The 23,352-nt window shown below is 49.5% G+C and overlaps 1 protein-coding gene across 1 annotated transcript in view; it reads right to left on the bottom strand.

Annotated features, from left to right (window-relative positions):
• LOC140403228 (shiftless antiviral inhibitor of ribosomal frameshifting protein homolog) overlaps positions 1-23,352 on the bottom strand; it is a 47,015-nt gene extending 23,663 nt beyond the window's left edge. Inside the window, exon 1 of the mRNA XM_072490990.1 lies at positions 23,184-23,352. Within this exon, the coding sequence (XP_072347091.1) occupies positions 23,184-23,216 (33 nt within the window). The 5' untranslated portion in view covers positions 23,217-23,352. The remainder of the gene's footprint in view (positions 1-23,183) is intronic.

Below are 23,352 nucleotides of genomic sequence, written 5' to 3'. Positions count from 1 at the left end.
CACAAATGCAGGAATGGGTATTAAAGGCGCTGGTTTTATCACTGCTTGAGGTTTCCCTATCACTTGACATGTGTGACACGACTGACAAAATTTAACTACATCTTTATGTAGTCCAGGCCAATAAAAATGTTTCTGGATTTTAGCTTGAGTTTTCCTTATTCCCAAATGACCTCCCACTGGTACCTCATGTGCAACTCGCAACACCTCCTTTCTATACCCTACCGGCAATACGACTTGATGAACTTCTGCCCACTTTTCATCCGCCTGCATATGTACAGGTCTCCATTTTCTCATCAAGACACCACTTTTACGGTACTAACACTCTGGTGTACTCTCAGATTCCTCTTCCGTTTATGCTTTCTGATATATCCGTTTTAAAAAAATATATATTTTATTGACGTTTTCAAACAGAATTTTTCCATTTTACAAATCAACATAAAAATAGTACAGTAACTGATAAATAACATTATTTAAATAATATAGTGAACTAACAAAGTAACAAAAAATAGTGCTTTCCCCCCCTCCCCCTCCCCCCCGGGCTGCTGCTGCTGACGATCTATTTTCCCTTAACGTTCCGCGAGATAGTCAAGGAACGGTTGCCACCGCCTGGAGAACCCCTGAGCCGATCCTCTCAGCGCAAGTTTTATTCGTTCTAGTTTTATAAACCCTGCCATATCGTTTATCCAGGCCTCCACGCCGGGGGGTTTCGCTTCCTTCCACATGAGTAAGATCTTTCGCCGGGCTATCAGGGACGCAAAGGCCAAAATATCGGCCTCTTTCGCCTCCTGCACTCCCGGCACTTCCGCTACCCCAAATATCGCTAACCCCCAGCCTGGCTTGACCCGGACCTTCACCACCTTTGAGATCACCTTTGCCACTCCCCTCCAGTACTCATCCAGTGCCGGACATGACCAAAACATGTGTGTGTGGTTCGCCAGGCTTCCCAAGCACCTCCCGCAGTTGTCCTCCATTCCGAAGAACCTGCTCAGTCTTGCTCCCGTCATATGTGCTCTGTGTAGAACCTTAAATTGAATCAGGCTAAGCCTGGCACACGAAGACGAGGAGTTTACCCTGCTTAGGGCATCAGCCCTCAGACCCTCCTCAAACTCCTCTCCCAGCTCTTCTTCCCATTTTCCCTTCAGCTCCTCCACCATCGCCTCCCCCTCGTCTCTCATCTCCTGATATATTTCAGACACTTTGCCCTCCCCGACCCATACCCCGGAAATCACTCTATCTTGGATCCCCTGTGTCGGGAGCAGCGGAAATTCCCTCACCTGTTGCCTCGTAAACGTCCTCACTTGCATGGATCTGAAATTGTTCCCCGGCGGCAACTCATACTTTTCCTCCAGCGCTCCTAGGCTCGCAAACGTCCCGTCTATAAACAAATCTCTCAGTTTCCTAATTCCTGCTCGTTGCCAGCTCTGGAACCCTCCGTCCATCCTTCCTGGGCCAAACCTGTGGTTATTCCTGATCGGGGACCACACCGAGGCACCCGTCACCCCCCTGTGTCGCCTCCACTGCCCCCAGATCCTCAAGGTTGCCACCACCACTGTGTTTGTGGTATACCTTTTTGGGGAGAATGGCAGCGGCGCCGTCACCAGCGCCTTTAGGCTCGTTCCTTTACAGGACGCCATCTCCAGCCTCTTCCACGCCGCCCCCTCTCCCTCCCTCATCCACTTACAAACCATCGCCACATTGGCGGCCCAGTAGTAGTCGTCCAGGCTCGGCAACGCCAGTCCCCCTCTGTCCCTGCTACGCTGCAGGAACCCCCTCCTTACCCTCGGGGTCTTCACTGCCCACACAAAGCTCATAATGCTCCTGTCTATTTTCTTGAAAAAGGTCTTTGTGATCAGGATGGGGAGACATTGAAACACGAAAAGAAACCTCGGGAGAACCATCATATTTACCGCCTGCACTCTGCCCGCCAATGAGAGCGGCAGCATATCCCACCTCTTGAAATCCTCCTCCATCTGCTCCACCAGCCGTGTCAGATTAAGTCTGTGTAGAGTTCCCCAGCTCCTGGCTACCTGGATCCCCAAATATCGGAAGCTCCTTTCCACTCTCCTTAACGGTAGGGCGTCTATTCCTCTTCCCTGGTCCCCGGGGTGTATTACAAAAAGCTCACTCTTCCCCATATTTAGCCTGTATCCCGAAAACGCTCCAAACTCCCTCAATATCTGCATAACCTCTGTCATCCCCTCTACAGGGTCCGCAACATATAGCAGTAAGTCATCTGCGTAGAGTGACACTCATAGAACATAGAACGATACAGCGCAGTACAGGCCCTTCGGCCCACGATGTTGCACCAAAACAAAAGCCATCTAACCTACACTATGCCATTATCATCCATATGCTTATCCAATAAACATTTAAATGCCCTCAATGTTGGCGAGTTCACTGCTGTTGCAGGTAGGGCATTCCACGGCCTCACCACTCTTTGCGTAAAGAACCTACCTCTGACCTCTGTCCTATATCTATTACCCCTCAGTTTAAAGCTATGTCCCCTCGTGCCAGCCATTTCCATCCGCGGGAGAAGGCTCTCACTGTCCACCCTATCTAACCCCCTGATCATTTTGTATGCCTCTATTAAGTCTCCTCTTAACCTTCTTCTCTCTAACGAAAACAACCTCAAGTCCATCAGCCTTTCCTCATAAGATTTTCCCTCCATACCAGGCAACATCCTGGTAAATCTCCTCTGCACCCATTCCAAAGCTTCCACGTCCTTCCTATAATGCGGTGACCAGAACTGTACGCAATACTCCAAATGCGGCCGTACCAGAGTTTTGTACAGCTGCAACATGACCTCATGACTCCGGAACTCAATCCCTCTACCAATAAAGGCCAACACTCCATAGGCCTTCTTCACAACCCTATCAACCTGGGTGGCAACTTTCAGGGACCTATGTACATGGACACCTAGATCCCTCTGCTCATCCACACTTCCAAGAACTTTACCATTAGCCAAATATTCCGCATTCCTGTTATTCCTTCCAAAGTGAATCACCTCACACTTCTCTACATTAAACTCCATTTGCCACCTCTCAGCCCAGCTCTGCAGCTTATCTATGTCCCTCTGTAACCTGCTACATCCTTCCGCACTGACGACAACACCACCGACTTTAGTGTCGTCTGCAAATTTAATCACCCACCCTTCTGCGCCCTCCTCTAGGTCATTGATAAAAATGACAAACAGCAACGGCCCCAGAACAGATCCTTGTGGTACGCCACTTGTAACTGAACTCCATTCTGAACATTTCCCATCAACCACCACCCTCTGTCTTCTTTCAGCTAGCCAATTTCTGATCCACATCTCTAAATCACCCTCAATCCCCAGCCTCCGTATTTTCTGCAATAGCCTACCGTGGGGAACCTTATCAAACGCTTTACTGAAATCCATATACACCACATCAACTGCTCTACCCTCGTCTACCTGTTCAGTCACCTTCTCAAAGAACTCGATAAGGTTTGTGAGGCATGACCTACCCTTCACAAAGCCATGCTGACTATCCCTGATCATATTATTCCTATCTAGATGATTATAAATCTTGTCTCTTATAATCCCCTCCAAGACTTTATCCACCACAGACGTGAGGCTCACTGGTCTATAGTTGCCGGGGTTGTCTCTACTCCCCTTCTTGAACAAAGGGACCACATTTGCTATCCTCCAGTCCTCTGGCACTATTCCTGTAGCCAATGATGACATAAAAATCAAAGCCAAAGGCCCAGCAATCTCTTCCCTGGCTTCCCAGAGAATCCTAGGATAAATCCCATCAGGCCCCGGGGACTTATCTATTTTCAGTCTGTCCAGAATTGCCAACACCTCTTCCCTACGTACCTCAATGCCATCTATTCTATTAGCCTGGGTCTCAGCATTCTCCTCCACAACATTATCTTTTTCCTGAGTGAATACTGACGAAAAATATTCATTTAGTATCTCGCCTATCTCTTCAGACTCCACACACAACTTCCCATCGCTGTCCTTAACTGGCCCTACTCTTACCCTAGTCATTCTTTTACTCCTGACATACCTATAGAAAGCTTTTGGGTTTTCCTTGATCCTACCTGCCAAATACTTCTCATGTCCCCTCCTTGCTCATCTTAGCTCTCTCTTTAGATCCTTCCTCGCTACCTTGTAACTATCAAGCGCCCCAACTGAAACTTCACACCTGATCTTCACATAGGCCTCCTTCTTCCTCTTAACAAGAGATTCCACTTCTTTGGTAAACCACGGTTCCCTCGCTCGATGCCTTCCTCCCTGCCTCGATGTTCCTCTCCCCCTCTAACCACCCCCCTCCATTTCTTAGAGTCTCTCAACGCTATGGCCAGTGGTTCATTTGCCAACGCGAACAGTAATGGGGACAGGGGACATCCCTGCCTTGTTCCCCTGTGTAGCCGAAAATACTCCGACCTTTGCCGGTTTGTGACTACACTTGCCACTGGGGCCCCATATAGGAGTCTGACCCATCTGACAAACCTCTCCCCGAACCCAAACCTCCTCACCACCTCCCATAAATACTCCCACTCTACCCTATTGAATGCCTTCTCCGCATCCATCGCCACCAGTATCTCTGCCTCCCCCTCCGCTGGGGGCATCATTATCACCCCCAGCAGCCGTCAAACGTTGACATTCAATTGTCTCCCCTTTACAAACCCTGTCTGGTCTTCATGCACCACCCCCGGGACACAATCCTCAATCCTCATCACCAGCACTTTTGCCAGCAGCTTGGCGTTTACATTTAGGAGTGAGATAGGCCTATATGACCCGCATTGCAGCGGATCTTTATATCGCTTCAGAATTAATGATATCGTCGCCTCCGACATTGTCGGGGGTAGTATCCCCCCTTCTCTGGCCTCGTTAAAGGTTCTCGCCAGCAGCGGGGCCAACAGGTCCACATATTTCCTGTAGAATTCCACCGGGAACCCGTCAGGTCCCGGGGCCTTACCTGCCTGCATGTTCCCCAGTCCTTTAGTCACCTCATCCACCTCAATTGGCGCCCCCAGACCTGCCACCTCCTGCTCCTCCACCCTCGGGAACCTTAGTTGGTCCAGAAACTGTTGCATTCCCTCTTTTCCCTCCGGGGGTTGGGACTTATATAGCCTCTCATAAAAGGTCTGAAACACCTCATTTACCTTCCCTGCTCTCCGCTCCGTAGTTCCCGTTTCATCCCTAACTCCCCCAATCTCCCTCGCCGTTATCCTCTTGCGAAGTTGGTGGGTCAGCAGCCGGCTCGCCTTTTCCCCATATTCGTATCTCATCCCCTGTGCCTTTCTCCACTGTACCTCTGCCTTTCCTGTGGTCAGCAGGTCAAACTCCGTCTGAAGTCTTCGCCTCTCTCTATATAGTCCTTCGTCCGGGGCCTCCACATATCTTTTATCCACCCTCAAAATCTCCCCCACTAATCTCTCCCTTTCTTTGCCCTCTTGTTTCTCCTTGTGAGCTCTAATGGAGATCAGCTCTCCTCTAACCACCGCCTTCAGCGCTTCCCATACTACCCCCACCTGAACCTCACCATCATCATTGACCTCCAGGTATCTCTCAATACATCCCAGCACCCTTCCACAGACCCCCTCATCCGCCAATAGCCCCACATCCAGTCGCCAGAGTGGGCGCTGCTCCCTCTCCTCTCCTAGTTCCAGATCCACCCAGTGCGGGGCATGGTCTGAAACGGCTATGGCCGAGTACTCCGTTCCTGCCACCTTCGAGATCAGTGCCTTACTCAGAACAAAGAAATCTATCCGGGAGTATACCTTATGGACATGGGAGAAAAAGGAGAACTCTTTGGCCGACGGCCTAGCAAATCTCCACGGATCCACTCCCCCCATTTGTTCCATGAACCCCCTAAGCACCTTGGCCGCTGCCGGCCTTCTTCCGGTCCTGGATCTAAACCGGTCTCACCCTGGATCCAGCACAGTATGGAAATCCCCCCCCATTACCAGGCTTCCCACCTCCAGGTCCGGGATACGTCCCAGCATCCACTTCATAAATACCGCGTCGTCCCAGTTCGGGGCATATACATTTGCCATCACGACCTCCTTTCCCTGCAATCTACCACTCACCATCACATATCTACCCCCGTTATCCACCACTATATTCTTAGCCTCGAACGACATCCGTTTCCACACCAGTATCGCCACCCCCCTATTTTTTGCGTCCAACCCTGAGTGGAACACCTGTCCCACCCATCCTTTCCTTAACCTAACCTGATCCGCCACCTTCAGATGCGTCTCCTGAAGCATGACTACGTTGCCTTCAGTCTTTTTAAGTGCGCGAACATCCGGGCCCTCTTAATCAGCCCATTTAGGCCTCTCAGATTCCACGTGATCAGCTGGATTGGGGAGCCACCCCCCCCCCGCCGACTAGCCATCCCCTATTCTCGGCCAGCCCCCCCGTCCGGGTCACGTGCACCCACCCATCCCCCAGGCGGCGCCTTCCCGTCCCGACCACCTCTTCTCTTGCCAGCTCCCCCTTGCACTCAGCAGCAGCAACCCAGTTAGTCCCCCCCCCCCCCACCCCCCCCCCCCCCCCCCCCGCTAGATCCCCATCTAGCATGGTTACTCCCCCCATTTTGCTTCCGAAAGTCTGCTAACTCTAACTGACCCCGGCTTCCCCCGTTCTCTCTTTGACCCCCCTGCGTGTGGAACTCTCTTCCTTCCTGCGGCTATCTGCCCGCCATCATCTCCATAGCGCAGGAAAAACCCCGCGCTTTCCTATCGGCCCCGCCCCCTATGGCGCAGCTCCCTCATTCCCCATCCCCCCTCTCAGTCCCTTTTTCCACCGGCGCCCACATTTCTCCGTGCCCCCCCATCTAGAGGAGAGAAATTCCCCATCTATCGTTTCAATATTATAAACCTCCCATTCCCCAAGTTACACTCCTGTATCACAACCTTGTTGTTTCCCCCCCAACATCAGTCTCTCAGTTGTAGTCCAGTTTCTCTTCTTGGATGAAGGTACATGCCTCATCCGCCGTTTCGAAGTAGTAGTGCTTGCCCTGATGCGTGACCCACAATCGCGCCGGCTGCAGCATCCCAAATTTTATTTTCTTCCTGTGAAGCACCGCCTTGGCCCGATTGAAGCTCGCCCTCCTTCTCGCCACCTCCGCGCTCCAGTCCTGATACACTCGTATCACCGCATTCTCCCACCTGCTACTCTGTACCTTCTTGGCCCAGCTGAAAACAGCCTCTCTGTCCGTGAAGCGGTGAAATCTCACCACTATCGCCCTTGGTAGTTCTCCCGCCTTTGGTCTTCTCACAAGGACCCGATGAGCCCCTTCCACCTCCAGGGGGCCCGATGGGGCCTCAGCTCCCATTAGCGTATGGAGCATCGTGCTCACATAAGCCCCAACGTCAGCTCCCTCCGTTCCTTCGGGGAGACCTAGAATCCGGAGGTTCTTCCTCCTCGAGCTGTTCTCCAGGGCTTCCAGCCTTTCGATACACCTCTTATGTAGCGCCTCATGCGTCTCCGTTTTTACCACCAGGCCCTGTATTTCATCCTCGTTTCCGGCTGCCTTTGCCTTCACTCCACGGAGCTCTATCGCCTGGACCTTATGTGTTTCCTTCAGCCCATCGATTGCCAATAACATCGGCGCCAGCACCTCCTTCTTTAGTTCCTCCACACACCGTCGGAGGAATTCCTGCTGGTCTGGGCCCCATGTCGCCTGGGCTCCATCCGCCGCCATCTTGCTTCTTCCTTCTCTTCTCTGCCGCTGCTCCAGAGGATCCTTCGCAATCTGGCCACTGTCACTGGTCTTTTCCATACACACCCGGGGGGGCACCTTCCTTCGTCACCCCACACTGGGTTTGGTCTGAAAAAATTTCCGTTGGGGCTCCCGAAAAGGGCCCAAAAGTCCGTTAGAACGGGAGCTGCCGAAACGTGCGGCTTAGCAGTGCATCGCCGCAACCGGAAGCCTCATATATATCCATTTAATTTCTACATCCTTCTGTTGTAACTCCGCCAATTTTCCTGAACTATAAATATCTGCCTCATCCTCCACCTGTTCTTGTTCTTTTTCAACCATCTGATCAAAAATAGTTTCTGATAATTGTACTTCAACTTCATCTTCACTCTTTGATTTCTCCTCTTGTCTTAACCTGTGACTTTGCGACCTTGTTACTACACAATCCGGAAAAATCTCAGGATATTCGTCCTTCAACACATCAGTTAACTGGTTTTCCAATGGCTTATCAACCATAGTAGGCATCACTCCCACCTGCGATCCAGCTATAGCATTACCCAAGATAAATTGTATTCCTGGACAAGATAGTTTATCTATTACTCCTGTTACCACTTCACCACTCTTCACTGGACTTTCCAACCTTACCTTTTATAATGGAACATTACTCCTCTCACCCTGAATTCCACATATCACCACCTTTTCTGGTAACATTCTTCCCAAACTACATAATTCCTCATCTCTTACCATTAAAGGTTGACTAGCCCCTGTATCTTTTGAAATTGTGACTTCTTTACCTGCTCCTCCTGATACACATGAGTAAACTCTTTAAATACATCTGGCACCTTCTTAACAATTACTTCTTGAACAGGCTGTACAATCGTTTGCACTTCCTTCGCTTCCCTTGGGCTTTCCTTTACCACTTTAACAAACCCCACTGTCTTATCCTGTTTTACCACATCAGCCTTCCCAGTGCTTTTCTTCAACCACCAACACTGTGACTTTACATGGCCTAGTTTATTACAGTGAAAACATCTGAAACTTTTCATTTCTTTTCCACCCTCCTGGATTAAAAAAAAAAATCTGAGGTACACTCTCTTTATTGTCTCCCATCAGATCACCTTTACCTTTACCACTTGAGTATTTTTCATGTCCCCAGTTTCTATCCCTCACCGGCTGAAACTGATGTCAGAAACCAATCTTTGATTTATGAACTAATTCATAATCATCTGCCATTTCTGCTGCTAATCTCGCAGTTTTAACCCTCTGTTCTTCCACATGAGTTCTCACTACATCAGGAATTGAATTTTTAAACTCATCCAAAAGTATAATTTCCATGAGAGCTTCATGCATTTGGTCTATTTTCAAAGCCCTTGTCCACCTATCAAAATTACTCTGTTTGAGCCTTTCAAACTCCATGTATGTTTGACCAAATTCTTTCCTTAAATTTCTAAACTTTTGTCTGTAGGCTTCAGGCACTAGCTCATATGCATTTAAGACGGATTTTTTCACCTCCTCATACGTTCCAGATACCTCTTCCGGTAGTGATGCAAACACTTCACTAGCTCTACCTACCAGCTTTGTTTGAATCAGTAACACCCACATGTCCTGGGGCCATTTCATTTGTTTAGCTACCTTCTGAAATGAAATGAAAAAGGCTTCCACTTCCTTCTCGTCAAACTTTGGCAATGCTTGGACATATTTAAATAGATTCCCACCAAGACTTCGACTATGACGCTCTTTCTCACTATCCTCATCACTATCATCCAACTGTACGTTTCCCTTTACATCTGCCAATTTTAACTGATTGTCATGTTTCATGGCCATTTTCTGAAGTTCAAACTCCCTCTCTTTATCTTTTACCCTGATCTGTATCTCCCTTTCTTTTCTTTTTTTTTCTGCTAGGGCTATTCTTTCTTTTCTCCTTTCTTCTTTCTCCTTTTCTTTTTCCTCTCTCTCTCTCTCTTTCTCTTTCTTTTTCCTCTCTCTCACTCTCGTATGCCAGCGGCTTTAATTCTTTCTCATGTTCCATTTGTTTAATTTGCAACTGAATTTCTGCCATTTCCAATGAATCAAACTCATCTCAGGCAACTTTAAATGCTTACCCACCGCCATAATCACCTCATCTTTTCGTATTTTGTCAGGTAATGTTAACTGCAATGTTCTTGCCAAATCTAACAGTCTGCTTTTCGTTTCTGTCCGTAAAGTACTACGTGTAACATTCTCCACCCCAAAAAACTTCTGAGCCTCTGAAAGAGCCATTGTTCACAACACTCTCCCCACTTAAACTAAAATACCGGAAAAGCAACAATCCTTCACTGTCTTTAAGTTCACAAAAGCCAATCCAATAGATAGACTTTTATCCCCCTCGAGCCCCCACTTGTTATGGGCGAGGCGTTTTCAGAACCCCAAAATGTATCATGGAGTTCAACCAACCTCTCCCTTTAATGGATTTGTTGCTTTTCCGAGCACGCGGCTTGTTCACTAGATGTGGTATTTCAATTATGGACACATGGGTTTTTAAACACAAAACATTGTTTATTCCATGAACTCAACTTAACATCTTAAATAAACATTGGATCCCTTAACACCCCTTACTTCAAAGATAACTCAGAAAATATTGCAACAGTAAATACTTCCTTAAAATGTTCCTTCAAACTTCCAAGAGACTTAACACCTTTAAACAGTATCACATCGGGTTAAAGGATATATATATTTTCTGTAGAATGGCAGAGATATATTAGCTTGGGTGACTTCAGCTTCAGCACCTTGCTTTCTTCATGCAACTCTCTGGAAACTCACAGACACACCCACGCTGCTTTCTCAAACCTGACTTTCTCTCTTCAAGCAGATCTCAGCAAAACAGAACTTCTCAAGCTGTTGTCTCAAACTGGTTTTCTACTTTTAAACTGCTCACAGCAAACCAGCCAGGCACTTTTAAAACTGCAAAACCAAACTTCAAAATGGCTGAACTGAGCTGAGCTCCACCCACTCTATGACATCACTGTTTTCTTAAAGGTACATTGCTTAAACATCCAGTTCTTAAAGGCACTCCCTCATGACAGTCCTCGCCTTTGCCTCGTTGATAGCCCAGAGGCGGGTTCTATTTGGGTGGAGGAATCCTACTTCGTCCAGTCACTCTGCTTGATTGGGTGACAACAATCAACAATGGTTTCCTGGTCATCATTACCGAGACTAACTTTTAAAAATTTTTTAGAGTACCCAATTATTTTTTCCCCCAATTAAGGGGCAATTTAGCGTGGCCAATCCATCTACCCTGCACATCTTTGGGTTGCGGGGGTGAGACCCACGCAGACATGGGGGGGGGGAGACCCACGCAGACACGGGGGAATTCCACACGGACAGTGACCCGGGACCGGGATCGAACACGGGTCCTCAGTGCCGTGAGGCAGCAGTGCTAACCACTGCACCACTGTGCTGCCCTTTGAGCGATGAATGCTGGCCAGGACTCCAGGAACTTTCCTGCCCACCAACCCATTCCCCACACACCACACTCCTTCGAAGAATGCTCTGGGCAATTTGCGGAACTCACCTAAACGGGTCATCATCTCGTTGGAAAGACAGAGTCACTGAATAATGAGACACTTCCTCAACTGGAAAGTGTCAGCCTAGGGTCCATCGCCCAGAGTGAGGTTTGAACTCATACACAAACCTTTAGATGGACGGCTATTGAACCAAACTAACATTTCTCAGCTGACACGAGGCATTTGTACAAAGATGGAAGGCAAGGACTTACCGGGCTCCACATACAGCTGCAATTACAGCAAGTGGGTGTAGGTATCATTGGCAAAGGCTGGCTTTCAGAAGGCCCTTGGGGAAGGGTTGGTGAAGCTTCATCTTGAACTACTGCAGTGTATCTGTTGAAGGCGCTCCTCACACAGTGCTGTTAGGTACGGAGTTCCAGGATTTTGACCCAGCAACAATATATATCCAAGTCAGGATGGTGTGTGACTCAGGGGGCGATTCCTTTCCCCTGCCCCTGTGGCCTTTGCTCTCTAGGTGGCGGAGATGGAGGTGCGGGAGGTCCTCCAAAAGAAACCTTTGGCTAAGAAGTGGAAATCTTGCCTGCCGCCACCATGGCTTCATACAGCACCAAAGGCCATTCGGTCCATCCAGCCTGTGCTGTGTCTTTTGAAGAGCTATCCAATCATTTTCATTCCTTTGTGCTTTCTCAATAGCTGGGATCAATTACAGATCCAATCCTTTTTTTTTTTGGAAAGTTGCAATTGAAACTGCTTCCAACGATGTCTGAATGTTGGCTACTTTAGGAATATTCGAGGATCAATGCCAGGACCTCAGTGTTTCTGCTTAACTCACTCCCCGTACCCACTGGCATGAAGGACTCGAACTGTCTCTTTGATTTTCTGCCAATCTCACTTTATAAAAATTTATCACTAGCCAAGGTCACATTTTTTTGACCTTACCATGACGAGCTTTGTTCAAAAGATAGACATAAACCAACATTTTAATCTAACTATGGCATGCTGACCTGACCTCCAATGCCCTGCACTATTTGCAGGTTTTGAACATAGAACATACTGTGCAGAAGGAGGCCATTCGGCCCATCGAGTCTGCACCGACCCACTTAAGCCTTCACTTCCACCCTATCCCCATAACCCAATAACCCCTCCTAACCTTTTTTGGACACTAAGGGCAATTTAGCACGGCCAATCCACCTAACCTGCACGTCTTTAGGCTGTGGGAGGAAACCGGAGCACCCGGAGGAAACCCACGCAGACACGGGGAGAACGTGCAGACTCCACACAGACAGCGACCCAGCAGGGAATCGAACCTGGGACCCTGGTGCTGTGAAGCCACAGTGCTAACCACTATGCTACCGTGCTGCCCACAGGTTTCAAAGGCAATGTGCCAGGAGACATTCAAAAAAATGAATCACCCATTACTTAAAAGGTACTGGGCAAAGTGGCACCTGAAGAGATACAAATGTGCAATTGTTACAATCACCTTTTACTCACTCTCTCGGCACAATCTCAGTTTATCTTCACCTCTCCGTGATTTCCACTCGGCCAACATTCATCCCCCAATCACCAATCACCCCAACATTCAGAATACACATGAGATAAACATGAATTAACAGGCAAACTGTGGTTGAACACACCATTTGCACATTAAATGGCAGATGCAACCAAGACAGATCCCACGGATTTCTAAGCAACACACCCAGACATCGGTGACCGTTGTGAATCATAACATCATCAACGATGTCTCCCTTATGATCAACTTATTAAACTCTTCATTTTCAAAGACCTGGGTTCTTCATTCTCCCAAAAGCCATCCCGATGGTCTGCCTGAGTGACTGCTCACCTCCCAATGTTAAATCTCTTCTCCCGACACTGCACTCCATGGGATTCACAAAGTTGCTCTCCTACCTCTAAATACCGGCACAATTCCAACTCTTCTGCAAACCAGGGTGGCATTGCCCTTGGGGTTCTCTGAACCCCAGTCGCCCAGCTGTAATGAGCTATAAATGGCTCCCAGATCTTCTTTGAGCCTTAACTGCTTGGCGCAGAATCAGTCACCATCCACCATCATCTCAGCTCCCCAGGACTTCACTGAGCCCTAACTGCCTGGATCCTGCCATCAGCTTCCAGGATTCCTCTGTGAGCCACAAACAGAAGGTCCAAACGGCAAACAACTCCCTCTCCTCGCATACTCACAGACAAATTGAAACCAGAGAATCTTCTTAAGTTTCACATATCTCCATGACAATGTAACCGTTTAGAGAAGCAAGGTAGAGCTGTGGTTAGCACTGCTGCCTCACAGCGCCGAGTGTGGATACCGGCCCCGCGTCACTGTCTGTGTGGAGTTTGCACATTCTCCCCAAGTCTGCATGGGTTTCGCCCCCACAACCCAAAGATGTGCAGGTTAGGTGGATTGGCCGCGCTAAATTACCCCTAATTGGAAGAAATTGAAAAAAAAAGACATTGTCACCGTTCAGGGTTATTGAATGCTTTTGAACGAATTTAGTTCTAACCCCCAAAACAAAACATTTCTCTGGGCTCCACGTCTCTGCAAGCAGTGTAGACATCGTGGGCAAGATTTGGGACTATGTTCTCCCGCTGGAGGAGAATTGCGACCAATTTACATTCCCCTTGGGAGCACAAATCAGGAAGTATCCCTTGCCATGCAAATTTATGCAAATTATGATCCTTTTCCAGGGTCAGGAACTCAAGCGAGTACCCCCGCCACACCGAGGTACAGGATGGAGATGCTGACCTCCACCCTGACTACACCCGCCTACGAGCGATCAGCGAGGCGAAGGCATCTGCCCCCGCACCCGCCTGTAACTCGGGCCGGTCCAACACCCCGAATTTGGCCTCTCGACGCCCGGGCTCCACCTCCTCGAGTAAGACCCCTGGGATTGTACTAAACACCATCCTCCAATCCCTCTCCAGCTTCGAGCAGGGCCAAAACATATCAACATGGTTCGCAGGGCCCCTCCCACATCGCTCACAGACATCCTCCACCCCCTCGAACAGCCGGCTCAACCTTGACTTTGTGAGGTGCTCCCTGTACAGTACCTTCAGCTGTATCAGCCCCAACCTCGCACACGAGGTCGAGGCAGTCACCCTCCGCAGCACCTCGCACCACAATCCCTCCTCCAGTGCCATCTCCAGCTCTTCCTTCCACTTCGCCTCAATCCCCTCCATGGACACCCTCTCTTCCTCCAAAATCTTCCCGTAAATCGCCAAAACAGCTCCTGTCTCCAAACCCTCCGCGGACAGCACTGCCTCCAACCATGAGGAGCTATCGGGAAGGTCAGGAAAAACCATCCTCGCGAAGTCCCACACCTGCATGTACCTAAACCCTTCCTCCCGCACCAACCCGTACTTCACTCCCAACTCCTCGAAACTCGTAAATCACCCCCCGAGGAACAAATCCCTTATTTCCTTCATCCTTCTCCTCCCAACCCCAAAACCTCGCATCCAGCCTCCCCGGCTCAAACCCATGATTCCCCCTAATCGGCAGCCCCCTGACCCGGCCACCAGCCTAAAATGTTGTCCAAACTGCCTCCAGATCTTCAACGTGGCCACCACCACCGGACAGGCCAAATACTTTCCTGGGGCCATTAGGAGCGAGGCCGTTGCCAGCGGCCACCATCCCGACCCCCCTGCCATAGCCCACCCCATCCTCACCCATAGATCAACCCCCCCCCCTTCTTGCTCTAGCCCCGCACCTTCTCCGCATTTGCCGCCCAATAGTAATACAGCGAATTACGGAGCCTAGCCACCCCCGCCCCCGCCCCGCCTGTCCCCAAATAAACGAGGAGACCAGCCTGTCCGCCCTCTGCAGAAAGACTTGGGTAAAAAGACCGGCAGACATTGAAACAAAAACACGAATCACGGCAAAACATTGATTTTAACTGGCTGCACACGGCCCGCCAACGACAGAGGGGGATTGTCCCACCTCAGCCAATCAGCCTTCACCATCCCCACAAAACTACTGAAATTAAACTTCCAGAGCCCTGCCAAATCCCAGCCCTCAAATACCTAAAGTGGAGTACCGCCAAGCGGAATGGCAGCCCCCGCACCCCACCCCCGCTCCCGGTGGGGAGACCATAAAGTACTTGATTTTCCCAAAATTCAATTTATAGCCTGAAAACATCCCGAATCTCTGGAGCAGTTCCATTATACTTCCCACTGAACATAACGTTCGGTTACGAAATATACAATAGCAGATCATCGGCACATAGGGACACCCTATTTCCACCGCGCCCCCTCCCCCCCCCTCACTATCAACAAAACGAGCTCCTCAGCACAATGGCCACAAGCTCTATATCCAAGACAAACAGAAGGGGGGACATGGGTCCAGGTGCAATGCAAAATCCCCTGAGTTTGTGTTGTTAGTGTGAACACTCGCTATTGGCCCCTTCTACAGCCATCAACCTCGACCCACTCCCGAATCTCTCCAGTACCGCCATCAAATGACTCCCCTCCACCCGATCAAATAACTTCTCTGCTTCCATCCAGCACCACCTCCCTCTCCTTTCTCTCCGCTGCAGACAGAACCACATTTAGCAACCTCCTCACGTTCGAGAACAACTGCCTTTCTGTCACAAACCCCGTCTGGTCCTCCCGGATCACCTTCGGCAGACACCCTTCCAACCTTAACACCAACACCTTTGCCAGTATCTTGGCATCTACATTCAACAGAGATATTGGCCTTAGACGACCCGCACTCCACCGATTCCTTGTCCTTCTTTAACAACGGCGAGATGGAAATCTGCCCCATTGTTTGCGGCAAGACTGCCCTAGCCATCTCATCCTCAAAAATTCCCACCATCAACGGCGCCAACCTGTCCTTCAATTTCTTATAAAATTCAACCGGGAACCCATTGGGCCCTGCCACCTTTCCTGCCTGCATCCTCCCAATCGCCTCCTTCACCTCCTGCTCCCCAACCAGCTCCTCCAACCCTGCCCTAAATTCCTCTCTCAGCCTCGGACACACCAGCCCATCCAGAAATTCCCTCAGCCCCCACTCTTCCTCTGGCGGCTCCGACCTATACAGGTCCCTGTACAATTCCTCAAATGTTTCATTAATCTGCTCTGGAGCCGCCACCAACTTATCGACCTTATCCCATACCCGAACTATCTCCCTCGCCGCTGCTGAGCTGGTCGGCCAGCATACCATAGAATTTACAGTGCAGAAGGAGGCCATTCGGCCCATCAAGGCTGCACCGGTTCTTGGAAAGAGCACCCTACCCAAGGTCCACACCTCCACCCTATCCCCATAACCCAGTAACCCCACCCAACACTAAGGGCAATTTTGGACACTAAGGGCAATTTATCATGGCCAATCCACCTAACCTGCACATCTTTGGACTGTGGGAGGAAACCGGAGCACCCGGAGGAAACCCACACACACACGGGGAGGATGTGCAGACTCCGCACAGACAGCGACCCAAGCCAGAATCGAACCTGGGATCCCTGGAGCTGTGAAGCAATTGTGCTATCCACAATGCTACTGTGCTGCCCCAATGCTACCCTGCCTTCTCCCAGAATTCATAAACCGCCCCCCTCGCCTTTCTCAGCTAACGCTTTCAATATGATGATAGGTTGACTGTAATCTGTAAATAATATGAGTAGTTTATCATGATCTGTATGAGTATTATAAGTTATATGTTCTAGCATCCGACCAGCAGGTGGGGCGAGTACGCAGTCCTGGGAAGCAGCTGCACCATGTGCTCCATCAGGAGGTGTTTGTTAGGAATTGCTAGCAGTCACATATTAGAGCAGCTCTGTAGTATCTTGGTGTAAATTAGTGTTAAACATTTATTTCCAACTGTATTCATCTCAGATATTTTAGTTATTCTTGAGTGTAGTAATAAATAGCTTTGTTTATAAAACAAAGTCTGGTGTTCTTTCTTCACACGACAATATCGAGATTCCCCATCAGCCCAATCAATACAGCACAGGAACAGGCCATTCGGCCTCCAAGCCTGTACCAGTCATGATACCAACCTTTGCCAAAGCCCTCAGCACTCCCTAGCGCCGTATCCCTCTATACCTACCGTATCCATGAGTTTGTCAAGCTGCCTTTTGAACCCCGTTAATGTATCTGCTTCCACAACCTCCCCTGGCAACGCGTTCCAGGCACTCACCACCCTCTGTGTAAAAAACCTGCCTCGCGCATCTCCTCTAAACTTTGCCCCATGGACATTAAATCTATGCCCCCTGGTGACTGACCCTCCACCTTGGGAAAGAGTGCCTGCCCATCCACTCTATCCATGTCCCTCATAATCTTGTCGACCTCTATGAGACCCCTCAACCTCCGTCTTTCTAATGAAAACAGTCCAAGTCTATTCAGCCTCCCGCATAGCTAACACGCTCCAGATCAGGCAACATCCTGGTAAACCTCCTCTGCACCCTCTCCAAAGCCTCCACATCCTTCCGGTAGTGTGGCGACCAGAATTGAGCGCAATATTCCGAGTGCGGCCTTACCAAGGTTCTATACAACTGTAGCATGACTTGCCAGTTTTTATACTCGATGCCCCCGTCCAATGAAGGCAAGCATTCCGTATGCCTTCTTGGCTACCTTGTCCACTTGTGTTGTCACCTTCAAAGACCTCTGAACCTGCACGCCCAGATCTCTCTGACTTTCTATATTCCTAAGAGTTTTGCCATTTACAGTATATTTCCCCTCTATGTTAGACCCACCAAAATTCATTACCTCACATTTGTCTGGATTAAATGCCAGGCCACCCTCTTGTTTTTTACATATGAATAAAAAGCTTTGGGATTCACCTTAATCCTACTTGCCAAGGACTTTTCATGACCCCTCCTAACCCTCCTAATTTACCACTGAAGTACCTCCCTACTTTCTTTATACTCCTCAAGGATTTTGACTGTCCCCACCCTTCTAGACCGTATAAAAGTCTCCTCTTTCTTTTTGACGAAGTTCACAATATCCCTCGTTATCCAATGCTTCCTGAACTTCCCATATTTAACCTTCGTTCTCTCAGGAACATGACTTTCCTGAACCCTAATCAACTGTCGCTTCAAAGACTCCCACATGTCCGATGTTGATTTACCATCCAACAGCCGCACCCAATCCAAATTCTTCAATTCCTGTCTAATGTTATCGTAATTTGTCTTTTCCCAGTTTAGCACCTTAACGTGAGGGTTACCCTCATCCCTGTCCAAAAGTACCCGAAAACCTACGGAATTGCATCAAGAAGCCTTCCTGGATGCACCTTACAAACTCTGTCCCATCCAAACCCCGAGCACGAAGTGAGTCCCAGTAAATATAGGGGAAATTAAAATCCCCGACCACAACAAACCTGTTACTTTTGCACCTATCCAAAACCTCTCTACCTATCAACTCCTCTATCACTCGCTGGCAGTTGGAGGGCCTGTAATAAACCCCCGACATTGTGATTACCCCCTTCCTGTTCCTGAGCTCTACCCAGGTTGCCTCATTGTATGAGCCCTCTGAGGTGTCCTCCTGCAGTACGGCTACAATATTCTCCTTAACCAGTAATGCTACTCCCCCACCCCTTTTACATCCCCCTCTATCTCTCCTGAAGCATCTATATCCTCCAACGTTCAGCTGCCAATCCTGCCCGTCCACTGTGATAGTCACAACATTATAATTCCAAGTACTAATAAGTACTCTAGATTCATCCTCCTTACCCGCTATACTTCTGGCGTTGAAACAAATACATCAAACCATTGCGTTTGAGCAGACAGGGTGATGTTGTTCTCTTATTTTTGTTCTCTATTTCCCTTTAAGTTATTACACTTTCTAAGCTAGCTCTCTGGTTCCCACTCCCCTCCCATACTAGTTTAAATCCTCCCGAGTGACTCTAGCAAACCTCCAAGCCAGGATATCAGTGTTACTCCAGTTTAGATGTAACCCGTCCTTCTTGTACAGGTCCCACCTGACTCGGAAGAGATCCCAATGGTCCAGAAATCTGAAACCCTCTCTCCTACACCACCAATTTAGCCACGTGTTTATCTGCACTATCCTCCTATTTCTAGCCTCACTGGCACGTGGCACAGGGAGAAATCCTGAGATTACAACCCTAGGGGTCTGGCTTTTTAACTTACTGCCTAACTCCCTGAACTCCTTCTGCAGGATCTCATGCCCCTTCCTGCCTATGTCGTTAGTACCTATGTGTACTACGACCTCTGGCCGTTCACCCTCCACCTTCAGGATATCCTGTGTTCGTTCAAAGAACATTACATTCAAGACTGCTGCCTTTACCAAGGGAAACCACCTCCTCCACCCACTCCTTGATCGCAGTTATCATCTCCCTCCACAGCACCTCCGTGTGCTTGGTAAACTGCCTCTCAAATTCCCCGGCCATCACCTCGGTCAGAGTTTTCACCGTGAGGGGGCGGCCCCACCAACGAGCCAGCCTCCGCCATCTTCCTTCCCGGCGGAGTCACCGTTCACTCGACGGCGGACTTTCACTCGCTCTCTCCTTGCCATCTCCCACCTTCCTTATACCCTCCTGCACCAGCTCAAAAACTGTTCCTGAAACCGGACATTAAAGTCCAAAAACTAGAGTCTCGAGCAGGAGACATACATCGTGCGACCTCCACCTACAGGCAACACCCAATGTGCGACCTTCACTACAGGAGACACCCAACGTGTGACCTCCACCTACAGGCAACAAACAACGTGCGACCTTCACCTACAGGCAACACCCAACGTGCGACCTTCACCTACAGGCAACACTCAATGTGTGACCTCCACCTACAGGCAACACCCAACGTCTGACCTCCACCTACAGGCAACACCCAACGTGTGACCTCCACCTACAAGCAACACCCAACGTGCGACCTCCACCTACAGGAGACGCCCAACATGCGACCTCCACCTACAGGCAACACCCACCGTGCGATCTCCACCTACTGGAGACACCCACCGTGAGACCTCCACATACAGGAGACACCCACCGTGCGACCTCCACCTACAGGCAACACCCACCATGTGAGCTCCACCTACAGGCAACACCCAACTTGCGACCTCCACCTACAGGCAACACCCCACCGTGCGACCTCCACCTACAGGCAACACCCAACGTGCGACCTCCACCTACAGGCAACACCCAACGTGCGACCTCCACCTACAGGCAACACCCAACGTGCGACCTGCACCTACAGGAGACCACCAACATGTGACCACCATCTACAGGAGATGCCCAATGTGCGACCTCCACCTACAGGCAACACCCAACGTGCGACCTCCACCTACAGGCAACACCCAACGTGCGACCTTCACCTACAGGAGACGCCCAACGTGTGACCTCCACCTACAGGCAACACCCAATGTGCGACCTTCACCTACAGGAGACGCCCAACGTGTGACCTCCAGCTATAGGCAAACCCAACGTGCGACCTTCACCTACAGGCAACACCCAACGTGTGACCTCCACCTACAGGCAACACCCAACGTGCGACCTCCACCTACAGGAGACACCCACCATGCGACCTCCACCTACAGGAGATGCCCAACGTGCTACCTCCACCTACAGGCAACACCCAACGTGCGACCTCCACCTACAGGAGACACTCACCATGCGACCTCCACCTACAGGAGATGCCCAACGTGCGACCTCCACCTACTGGCAACACCCAACGTGCGACCTCCACCTACAGGAGACACCCAACGTGCGACCTCCACCTACAGGCAACACCCAACGTGCGACCTCTACCTACAGGCAACACCCAACGTGCGACCTCCACCTACAGGAGACACCCAACGTGCGACCTCTACCTACAGGCAACACCCAACGTGCGACCTCTACCTACAGGCAACACCCAACGTGCGACCTCCACCTACAGGCAACACCCAACGTGCGACCTCTACCTACACGCCATCACTGGGCTTCCCTGTCTGCAGCTGTTTTGAGGAAGCTGTCAATCACAGACCACTGTTATAAATTAATGAATGGCTTCAATCAGGGGGGCTCTGTGAGGGGATCCTTTAGTTCAGGGGTCCCGGGGACAATCTCTATAAAGGGGTCCCTGGGTGGGATCTCCCTATTAAGGGAGTCCCTGGGGGGGGTTTCACCCCCTTGTCTCCACAGTTTGCCAGTGAAATAGTCCCACCTGCTAATGGCTCCATCGCCTCCATTCTGACTCTATTAAATAAAGATGGGTAGCTTCCTGAAGACCATTCCATTCAGCTGCTCTGTAAATTTCTACAGCCCAGCGTTTTACTGACCCTAACTTGACAGCAACAATCTTCCCAGAAATAAACATTCCCTCTAAAATATGAACATGGACATTACAAGCGTGGCGACAGGTCAAAAATACTTCATTGGGTGTGAAGCGAGTTGGGGCATCGTAGGGTTGTGGGAGGTGCGATAGAAATGCAAGTCTTCATGTCCCCTTTTTGCCAATATGAAGTTGGTTTAATTTCCAGCTTCTCTCTGCTCCTAAAGGAGCTATCTGCTGATTGGGTGACAGCACCCAGTCCTTCTTCACTTACAGGTCACCAGCGGGCTATTCGACTCTGGGAGCATCACAGCACAGCCCATTACATGTCTGCGCTCCAGCACGTTCCAGCATAGCACAGCAATCAGTGCCCATGGCTGCTTCCCACCCCCTCCACCCCACTATCCCACCCCACTATTCCCATACCAGCCTCCCCGAACAGGCGCCGGAATGTGGCGACTAGGGGCTTTTCACAGTAACTTCATTTGAAGCCTACTTGTGACAATAAGTGATTTTCATTTCATTTTCATTCCCCTCCTTTATCCATTTAAGCAAAATAACGGCATGCCCCACCCATCTATACGTGAGTTCAGACAGCCCAACGCAACGTTTGACTTTAAGCGCTGAGGTGTCCCCGGGAGCTACATTTGCAACTTGTTTTGCAACTTTTCATGAGTAACTAAAACAAACAGTCGTCTGTCTATCTTAGTGGTTCCCAACCTGTGGTCTGCGAGAGTATTAAAGGCGGACCTTGGAAAAACGATACAATTACATGTACAGTATATGTATCATAATCCATGTTACATTGTTATTCACAATGTAATTTGATTCACAAACATCCCTGTGTAATAGAATCCGCAATGTATTAGCATCGTGGACTATTCGAAACAGCTGCCTTTTTAATGCTCGTCGATTATATAAGTTTGATTCCCGTCAACTGTGCGCCATGCAATAAATAATGTTTAAAACAGTTTGCATGAGCATCAAAAGCTCTTTCGTCAGCAGCGAGGAAATGGTTGTCTATCTTCAAGGCCACATTAACTCACAGGAAACAACACTAAAAATGTTGCAACGTAGCCATTTCCCTTCCCAAGCAGACACGGGTGCTCTTGCCAGCCTCGCCCTCACCCCCCCCCCCCCCCTCCCCGCAACTAATAATCCTATGTCCCTGCTACAAAGGAGTAAAACTCCATCGGGTTGGGAGCTGACCAACTTTAGGATCAAGGGGGATCTTTACAGTGCCTTGAGACTGTTCCACGATCCAGTGTAGTTTAAACCCATCTGGTTCATTAATGTTCTTTCGAGAAGGAAATCTGCCGTCCTTAATTAATTTTTTCCAATTCAGGGGCAATTTAGCGTGGCCAATCCACCTACCCTGTACCTCATTGGGCTGTGGGGGCGAAACCCACGCAAATACGGGGAGAATGTTTGAACCGGAGCCGGGATTGAACCTGGGACCTTGGTGCCGTGAGGCAGCAGTGCTAACCACTGCGCCACCGTGCTGCCCTTCCATCATCCTTTCATAATCACACAAAAATGTTATCAAACATGGTTTTGTAATTTTAAATTGACCCCCCTTCCCCCCACCCCTGAAACAACCTTTTGGGGGATCAGATTTCTATAAGCCTTTCCGTGAATTACTTCCTAGCTTCATGGTGAATGGCCTTGTCCTAATTTTAAGGCTAAGGTGCCTTGTTCTGAACTCCCATCACCACAAATTGACTCCTTCCCTGTTGACGAGCCCTTGTTTGCCACTGATCGAGCCCTGATAGAAAGCCATTGTTACTATTATTACAAAGGGTACCTCAATTTCGTCTTCTTGGATGCCTTGATGCATGGTGGCAAATTCCCTCACAAAAATAAAAAGGATCTGAGTTAGTGTGCCTGCTGTTCCATTTGCTCCTCGTTGTGTCAGATTTGTATCGGGTTCTTCTTTCACTTTCAATTTCCTCTTTAGAAACAGCCCACACTGC

The sequence above is a fragment of the Scyliorhinus torazame genome, chromosome 27 (genome assembly GCF_047496885.1).
Source record: "Scyliorhinus torazame isolate Kashiwa2021f chromosome 27, sScyTor2.1, whole genome shotgun sequence".
NCBI lineage: Eukaryota > Metazoa > Chordata > Chondrichthyes > Carcharhiniformes > Scyliorhinidae > Scyliorhinus > Scyliorhinus torazame.
The sequence above is the reverse complement of the archived record's forward strand: the minus strand, read 5'-3'. Positions and strand labels throughout refer to the sequence as shown.